The sequence below is a fragment of the Nerophis ophidion genome, linkage group LG01 (assembly GCF_033978795.1).
Source record: "Nerophis ophidion isolate RoL-2023_Sa linkage group LG01, RoL_Noph_v1.0, whole genome shotgun sequence".
Lineage (NCBI taxonomy): Eukaryota > Metazoa > Chordata > Actinopteri > Syngnathiformes > Syngnathidae > Nerophis > Nerophis ophidion.
In genome coordinates this window covers 86,013,623-86,022,601 of record NC_084611.1, presented here as the reverse complement: position 1 = coordinate 86,022,601, position 8,979 = coordinate 86,013,623, and the positions used below count along the sequence as shown (strand labels likewise).

The window sequence follows — 8,979 nt, the reverse complement described above, 5'->3', positions numbered from 1 at the left end:
GCTCTATAGCCCACAGACTTTTTTTGGGCTCTGAGAATCACTAATAAACTGGAGCTCTTTGAACGGATATTTCTTGCCGGGGTATATGGTACAATAGGATGGAGCTAGACCGTGAAGTATTTTATACGTAAGTAGTAAAACCTTAAAGGCGTCTTTTTCCACTTATCAAAAGTCGGGTCGGACCAACCACTTTGTCCAGCTTCCCGTGGGCGGTACCGGGGCATTGGGGTTACATAATCTCCACAACATGTCCTGGGTCTTTCCGTTGTCCTCCTCCTGGCCGGACATGCCCTAAACACCATACCCATGGATGAGTCTGGGGGCATCCGGACTAGATGTCCCAACAACCTTATCCGTCTCCTTTCGAAGTGGTTTTGAACGGTTTTACGACCTTTTCTGTAAACTGTTTTACAACCTTTTCTTTGAACTGTTTGTAACCAAAGGCAATGGGAGTTTATGACCCCTGTTCCTTAGAAACAGCTGTTGCCATGTAATCAGGTCCAAATAAGAGTGGAGGCGTACAATCTTTTGCCAGAGCGTGGTGAGACTGTAAAAAGAGGACAGTCCAGACGTCTCTCCTCAATTGAGCCAAATTTAATCCTGTCTCTGTTTAATTAATTGCTTCTTGTCTTGTTTAATAGATGTCATCAGTGTTTGAACTTGACAGATAGGAATGTATATCGACCAGTAAATTGAGAGCTTTGCCTTCCGGCTTTGCTCCTTTTTCACCAAGACGAATTGATACCAAGGAGTCATATTGTAGTTTTTCTCGACATTTAAAAGACTTCCTTGTGATTTATAAAACATGTGGTGCTTTGGTCTAAATTGGGAATAGATTTAGTTTTACAGATCATCTTCAAGCCTCTTTCTGGCTCTCTCTCCAGAATGCGCCAAAGTCCTCCTCCAAGTTCCGTTTGACTGCATGTCCACTTGGTCAGCCATGTTGTGTTTTTTAAGCACTTCCATATGGAGTCTACTAAAAGATATCTTTGAACTATACGTTACTTTGTATTAGAAATGGAAACAGCGGAGAATGCATGTGCATGTATGAGCCAGTCTGCCCCACAACAAGGGGATGGAGAAAAAGCTCGGGGTTGGAGAGGAGACCCTGTCCCAAGTGGAGAAGTTTAAATACCTCGGAGTCTTGTTCACGAGATAGGGAAGAGTGGATCATGAGATCGACAGGCGGATCGGTGCGGCGTCTTCAGTATTGTGGAGGTTGTATCGAGCCATTGTGGTGAAGAAGGAGCTGAGCTGGAAGGCAAAGCTCTCAATTTACCGGTCGATCTACATTCCCATCCTCACCTATGGTCATGAGCTTTGGGTCATGACCGAAAGGATAAGATCACGGGTACAAGCGGCCGAAATGAGTTTCCTCCGCCGGGTGGCGGGGCTCTCCCTTAGAGATAGGGTGAGAAGCTCTGCCATCCGGGAGGAACTCAAAGTAAAGCTGCTGCTCCTCCACATGGAGAGGAGCCAGCTGAAGTGGTTCGGGCATCTGGTCAGGATGCCACCAGAACGCCTCCCTATGGAGGTGTTTATGGCACGTCCTACCGGTAGGAGGAAACGGGGAAGACCCAGGACACGTTGGGAAGACTATGTCTCCTGGCTGGCCTGGGAACGCCTTGGGATCCCCCGGGAAGAGCTGGACGAAGTGGCTAGGGAGAGGAAAGTCTGGGCTTCCCTGATTAGGCTGTTGCCCCCACGACCTGACCTCGGATAAGCGGAAGAAGATGGATGGACACTTACCAGTAACAGACAACGAGGGAATATGGAAGCGGTATCCACTGAAGTTGTCTGGTTTTGTGTCTTCCAACACAACCAGACCCTCCTCCAGGCTGCTGGTGACCTTTCCCAGGGTGACCCTTCCTACATGGCTGCCGGGGACGGACATCAGGATCCAAAAATGAGCCACGACACTCCCCTGTCTGTACAAAACACCAACATTAGTGATGGCTTTATGCACATATGACAACACGGTCTCTGGTTAGATACAGATGTGGTACCCAAAGGCAAACACGGTGGTGCTGTTCAGGTAATGGCAAAGAACGGACCGCCTTAGAATCCCCTCTACCTGAAAGACAGTGGGGTTTTTTTTTTTCTAAATCACCAGTCTTGCATCCAATTATTCACCTGGCTCTTTCTCACTATGTTCTGAGCACCCTTGGCCTCCTCTTCAAAAGCAGGACTGCTCTGAGAGGACAGCTCATCAGAGAAGTTCCTGTTCAAGATGGTCAAGTAGGCTGCGTAACGCTGCAGAACGCGAGGCTCCAGCACCCAAACTCTGTATCCTGTTAGCGCGAGAATGGGAACAGTGCCACAGTCAGGATGGCTGGACAACAAGAGGATCGAAACGGTCGCTTTTTTCTATGAACACACCCAATAAATACCAGGCGAGCGCCATCCCTCCGGCCAAAACCAGGATGAAAAGGACAACGAGCAAAGACACGACGCACTTCAAAGGGCGTGTCTTCCAGATGGGCAAAACCACCACTTCCTGTAGACACAAAACACATTCTGGATGATCAAATGTTGTTGATATCTCTCCCAACTTTTGAAGAGTCTTTCAAATGCAGCTCAAAGGACAGAAAGGTTCTAGGTTCCATTTCCCCAAAAACTAAACACTCTACACTCACAGCTAACTAAGCTGATTCCAATACCAATCATCCATGAGTGACCGATACCGATACCAATTACATGTATTAAAAGGGTCATATTATGATTTATACCTACTCAGTGGCCCTGGGGTTAGAGATCGGTAGGTTGTGAGATCAAACCCCGGCCGAGTCATACCAAAGACTATAAAAATGAGGCCCATTACCTCCCTGCTTGGCACTCAGCATCAAGGGTTGGAATTGGTGGTTAAATCACCAAACATATTCCCGAGCGCTGTTGCTCACTGCTCACTGCTCCCCTCACCTCCCAGGGGGTTTACAAGGGGATGGGTCAAATGCAGAGGACAAATTTCACCACACAGGGGTTAGTGCATGTGCCTCACAATACAAAGGTCCTGAGCAGTCCTGGGTTCAATCCCGGGCTCGGGATCTTTCTGTGTGGAGTTTACATGTTTTTCCCCGTGACTGCGTGGGTTCCCTCCGGGTACTCCGGCTTCCTCCCACTTCCAAAAACATGCACCTGGGGATAGGTTGGTTGGCAACACTAAATTGGCCCTAGTGTGTGAATGTGAGCGTGAATGTTGTCTGTCTATCTGTGTTGGCGACTTGTCCAGGGTGTAAACCGCCTTCCGCCCGAATGCAGCTGAGATAGGCTCCAGCACCACCCACGACCCCAAAAGGGACAAGTGGTCGAAAATGGATAGATGTATTATGATTTATTTTCTACATACAGTACTTTTTTGGGGTGTACATAGCATGTAACCGTAGTTCTTTGGCCAAAATGTTTTACAGACCGTTTTCTAACAGTCTCTTCAGAAAGGACTTATTTACTTCGATTTTAATACTCTTGTATTAAAATCGGCAACAGCTGTGAATATACGTTGAAAAGGATTTGCAAATCATTTTATTCTGCTTTTATTTACCATTTACACAATGAGCCAACTTCATAGGTTTTGGGTTTTGTAATATAAGAATTGGTCGGAGCCGTTTCTTTATTTCATGGAGGAATGTAGCTATTCATGGATTTGGCATTCATTGTCATTAAAAAAAGTATTGATTTTGAATTGAGAATCATTTTGAATCGATTGAAGTGGTGCCCAAAGATCCACAGCCCTAATATAGATACACAATCTATAGGGGACTACAAATAAATACAGTCAGCCAGAGGTAGGGGTGTAACAGTACACAAAAATTTTGGTTCGGTACATACCTCGGTTTAGAGGTCACGGTTTGGTTCATTTTTGGTACAGTAAGAAAACAACAAAATATACATTTTTTTGGTTATTTATTTACCAAATTTGCAAAATCTTCCACCAAAAATATTTTTCTTATTGGAATATTTGATGTGAAGTAATGGGAACTTTGGATAGGTCAATAATGTTGCGATTAGGTGGGCGCATTGTGATGCGCGGAGGTGTCGGCCCCAAGATGCCAAAGACGGGAGCAAGCAGGAGTGGAGGTAGGAACCAGATTTAATAATAAAACACAACAAAACACTTGACAAAGGAAAAGAAAAGGCTAAATGCTATTTGTAACAAGGGTTGAGTTCAAAAGTCCGTTAGCAGCGTGGGCCGAGCGCGTGGAAATCTAAGCTAAAACTTAGCAGAGTGAAGCAATGAGGAATAACAATCGTAACTTGTTGCGTGAGCAACGGGATGGGTAGAGTCCAAAACATAATCAAAACATAGTAGGACAATACAAAAGGGGACTAAACATACTAGAAATGTGTGATCCGGAAGCCGGATCACAACATTACCCCCCCCTTAAGGGCAGATCTCAGATGCCCCAAAAAAAACCAGCAATAAAGAGAACCCCCTCCCACAATGAGACAGTCTGAAAATGAAGGGAGGGTGGAGGGAGGACCTGGTGGAGGGTCGATAAGTCCTGTGTCCCCGGATCCACCGAGGACGCGCTAAGTGGCGGCGGCGGGTGGAACGTCGCTGCCACAACAGTCCAGGCGGGCGGACCCGCAGAGGCCACCTCAGTGGCTGTCGAAGACCCGGGTGCGTCCTACTAGGAGGACGCCCGGGGTAGGGCCACAGCCGTGGCCGTCGTGGAGGTGGACGCACCCGTTGAGGGGGACGCCCGTGGTACGGCCACACCCGTTGAGGGGGGCGCCCGTGGTACGGCCACACCCGTGGCCGGAGTGGAGGTGGACGCACCCGTTGAGGGGGACGCCCGTGGTACGGCCACACCCGTGGCTGACGTGGAGGTGGATGCACCCGTTGAGGGGGACGCCCGTGGTACGGCCAGACCCGTGGCCGGAGTGGAGGTGGACGCACCCGTTGAGGGGGACGCCCGTGGTACGGCCACACCCGTTGAGGGGGGCGCCCGTGGTACGGCCACACCCGTGGCCGGAGTGGAGGTGGACGCACCCGTTGAGGGGGACGCCCGTGGTACGGCCACACCCGTGGCTGACGTGGAGGTGGACGCACCCGTTGAGGGGGACGCCCGTGGTACGGCCACACCCGTGGTACGGCCACAGCCGTGGCCGTCGAGGAGGTGGACGCACCCGTTGAGGGGGACGCCCGTGGTACGGCCACACCCGTGGCCGGAGTGGAGGTGGACGCACCCGTTGAGGGGGACGCCCGTGGTACGGCCACACCCGTGGCCAGGGTGAAGGTGGACGCACCCGTTGAGGGGGACGCCCGGGGTAGGGCCACACCCGTTGAGGGGGACGCCCGTGGTACGGCCACTCCCGTGGCCGGAGTGGAGGTGGACGCACCCGTTGAGGGGGACGCCCGTGGTACGGCCACACCCGTGGCTGACGTGGAGGTGGACGCACCCGTTGAGTGGGACGCCCGTGGTACGGCCGCGCCCGTGGCCGGAGTGGAGGTGGACGCACCCGTTGAGGGGGGTGCCCGTGGTACGGCCACACCTGTGGCCGGAGTGGAGGTGGACGCGCCCATTGAGGGGGACGCCCGTGGTACGGCTACACCCGTGGCCGGAGTGGAGGTGGACGCGCCCATTGAGGGGGACGCCCGTGGTACGGCCACACCCGTGGCCGGAGTGGAGGTGGACGCACCCGTTGAGGGGGACGCCCGTGGTACGGCCACACCCGTGGCTGACGTGGAGGTGGACGCACCCGTTGAGGGGGACGCCCGTGGTACGGCCACACCCGTGGTACGGCCACAGCCGTGGCCGTCGAGGAGGTGGACGCACCCGTTGAGGGGGACGCCCGTGGTACGGCCACACCCGTGGCCGGAGTGGAGGTGGAGGCACCCGTTGAGGGGGACGCCCGTGGTACGGCCACACCCGTGGCCAGGGTGAAGGTGGACGCACCCGTTGAGGGGGACGCCCGGGGTAGGGCCACACCCGTTGAGGGGGACGCCCGTGGTACGGCCACTTCCGTGGCCGGAGTGGAGGTGGACGCACCCGTTGAGGGGGACGCCCGTGGTACGGCCACACCCGTGGCTGACGTGGAGGTGGACGCACCCGTTGAGTGGGACACCCGTGGTACGGCCGCGCCCGTGGCCGGAGTGGAGGTGGACGCACCCGTTGAGGGGGGTGCCGGTGGTACGGCCACACCTGTGGCCGGAGTGGAGGTGGACGCGCCCATTGAGGGGGACGCCCGTGGTACGGCTACACCCGTGGCCGGAGTGGAGGTGGACGTGCCCATTGAGGGGGACGCCCGTGGTACGGCCACACCCGTGGCCGGAGTGGAGGTGGACGCACCCGTTGAGGGGGACGCCCGTGGTACGGCCACACCTGTGGCCGGAGTGGAGGTGGACGCGCCCATTGAGGGGGACGCCCGTGGTACGGCTACACCCGTGGCCGGAGTGGAGGTGGACGCGCCCATTGAGGGGGACGCCCGTGGTACGGCCACACCCGTGGCCGGAGTGGAGGTGGACACGCCCATTGAGGGGGACGCCCGTGGTACGGCCACACCCGTGGCCGGAGTGGAGGTGGACACACCCATTGAGGGGGACGCCCGTGGTACGGCTACACCCGTGGCCGGAGTGGAGGTGGACGCGCCCATTGAGGGGGACGCCCGTGGTACGGCCACACCCGTGGCCGTCGTGGAGGTGGACGCACCCGTTGAGGGGGACGCCCGTGGTACGGCCACACCCGTGGCCGGAGTGGAGGTGGACGCACCCGTTGAGGGGGGCGCCCGTGGTACGGCCACACCCGTGGCCGTCGTGGAGGTGGACGCACCCGTTGAGGGGGACGCCCGGGGTAGGGCCACACCCGTGGCCGACGTGAAGGAGGACTCTGCTTGGCAGCAGCAGACGAAGGCGCGGGGGCTGCAGCCAAAGCAGGCACCGATGCTGGCTGTTTCCTGTTACGATTTGGTGGGCGCATTGTGATGCGCGGAGGTGTCGGCCCCAAGATGCCAAAGACGGGAGCAAGCAGGAGTGGAGGCAGGAACCAGATTTAATAATAAAACACAACAAAACACTTGACAAAGGAAAAGAAAAGGCGTGCCACCGCACGGAAGCCGGATCACAACAAATAATTCATAATAACATTGATTTTGATTCAATATTATGTTTCGAGCAATGACAGTTTGAAAGGGAAAAAAACAGCTTTGTTTTATTAGTCAACGTTGCAACTATTTCTAAATTACATTTAACCTTTAAACTTTTTTGTTGCACTTTTATTTATGTTTTTGTTTATTTTAATAGTATTTTTAGAATGTGCAGTGGGCCTTTAAAACATTAGCTGTGGGCACTCCTGCTATAGAATATAAAAAATAAAATCAGATAAATCAATGGATAAAAAGCAGAGCCTGGCTCTCTCCGTCTCTGCCCCTCCCTCACCAATGCTGCTGCGTGCACAATTTGTTTGGTTTTTAACCCCTTCTTAACCCAAACATACATTGAAAATACACGCAACCCTAACTTAAAATGCCGGACATTTGAGGCATTTAAAGGGGAACATTATCACAATTTCTGAATGGTTGAACCCAATAAAAATCAGTTCCCGGTGGCCTATTTTATTTTTCGAACTTTTTCTCAAAATTTTACCCATCACGCAATATCCCGAGAAACGGCTTCAAAGTGCCTGATTTACACCATCGCTATATCCACCCGTTTATTATCCTGTGACGTCACTGCGTGAAGCCACCAGAAACAAACATGGCGGTTAGTACAGAAAGGTATAGCATAGTAGCTCGGATTCAGACTCGGATTTCAGCGCCGTAAGCGATTCAACAGATTACGCATGTATTGAAACGGATGGATGGAGTGTGGAAATTAAAGAAGAAACAGAAGCTTTTGAGCCATATTACGACAGACAGCGGCACGGGAGGAAGCGCGGACGAATTCGGCGATCGCCTTCTAACCATTGATTGGTATATGTTTGTTTGGCATTAAATGTGGGTGGAGGGAAAGGCTGGATGCAAATATAGCTACAAATGAGGCATAATGATGCAATATGTACATACAGCTAGCCTGAATGGCATGTTAGCATCGATTAGCTTGCAGTCATGCCGTGAGCAAATATGTCTGATTAGCAGACTCCACATAAGTCAATAACATCAACAAAACTCACCTTTGTGATTTCGTTGACTTTATCGTTGGAAATTCATCTGCTTTGAGTGTCGCAGCATATCCACACATTCTTGCCATCTCTGTCGTAGCATAGCTGTCGTCGGTAAAGTGTGCAGAACAAACGAGGGACTTTTGCATCTTTTGACCACTGTTGCAACTTGAATCCGTCTCTGTTCGTGTTGTTTCACTCTCCGACAACACACCGACGAGGCATGATGTCTCCAAGGTGCGGGAGAACAGTCGAAAAAACGGAAAATAACAGAGCTGATTTGACTTGGTGTGTGTAATGTGATGTGACGTCACGGGTGAAAGGTCATCGCTCCGACAGGCGAACAATTAAAAGGCGTTTGATTCGCCAAATTCACTCTTTAAGAGTTCGGATGTCGGTTAAAAAAACACGTGGTCAACATCAAAGTATATATTGACGCTTACATAGGTCTGGTGATAATGTTCCCCTTTAAGAAACTCCACCCGGACAGCCCTGCAAAAGAGGACATATCCGTTGAAAAGAGGAGGTATGGTCAGTCTATCGTAGCCCGGTCGCCGCTAGCTTGCCTTGTGTTCTGCCTCGATGTGCATTGTTTACACAACGTGCGGAACGCTACTTAATATGTCCGTGTGGAAACTCGTTCGATACACCTCCGAACCGAACCGAAACCCCCTTACCGAAACGGTTCAATACGAATACATGTACCGTTACACCCCTAGCCAGAGGGGATTAACGTTTGTGATCGGCATTAAAAAGCATTCATCGGCAATGGCGCGCGAGTACTTTTTCCGCGAAAATCGTCTGATACTGATCGATCGGCACATCCCCGAGTACTTACCTCATTTTTCAGAGGAGACGGGCTGACCTCCTGGGTCAGCTTCTC

The 8,979-nt window shown here is 52.3% G+C and overlaps 1 protein-coding gene across 1 annotated transcript in view; it reads right to left on the bottom strand.

The window, feature by feature from the left end:
- Nucleotides 1-2,606, bottom strand: part of LOC133561183 (transmembrane protease serine 6) — a 36,281-nt gene extending 33,675 nt beyond the window's left edge. Inside the window, exons 1-5 of the mRNA XM_061914509.1 lie at nucleotides 2,553-2,606; nucleotides 2,380-2,497; nucleotides 2,149-2,291; nucleotides 2,007-2,074; nucleotides 1,750-1,928 (exon numbers count right to left, since the gene is read on the bottom strand). Of these exons, the coding sequence (XP_061770493.1) occupies nucleotides 1,750-1,928; nucleotides 2,007-2,074; nucleotides 2,149-2,291; nucleotides 2,380-2,497; nucleotides 2,553-2,606 (562 nt within the window). The remainder of the gene's footprint in view (nucleotides 1-1,749; nucleotides 1,929-2,006; nucleotides 2,075-2,148; nucleotides 2,292-2,379; nucleotides 2,498-2,552) is intronic.
- Nucleotides 2,607-8,979: the final 6,373 nt, after the last annotated feature.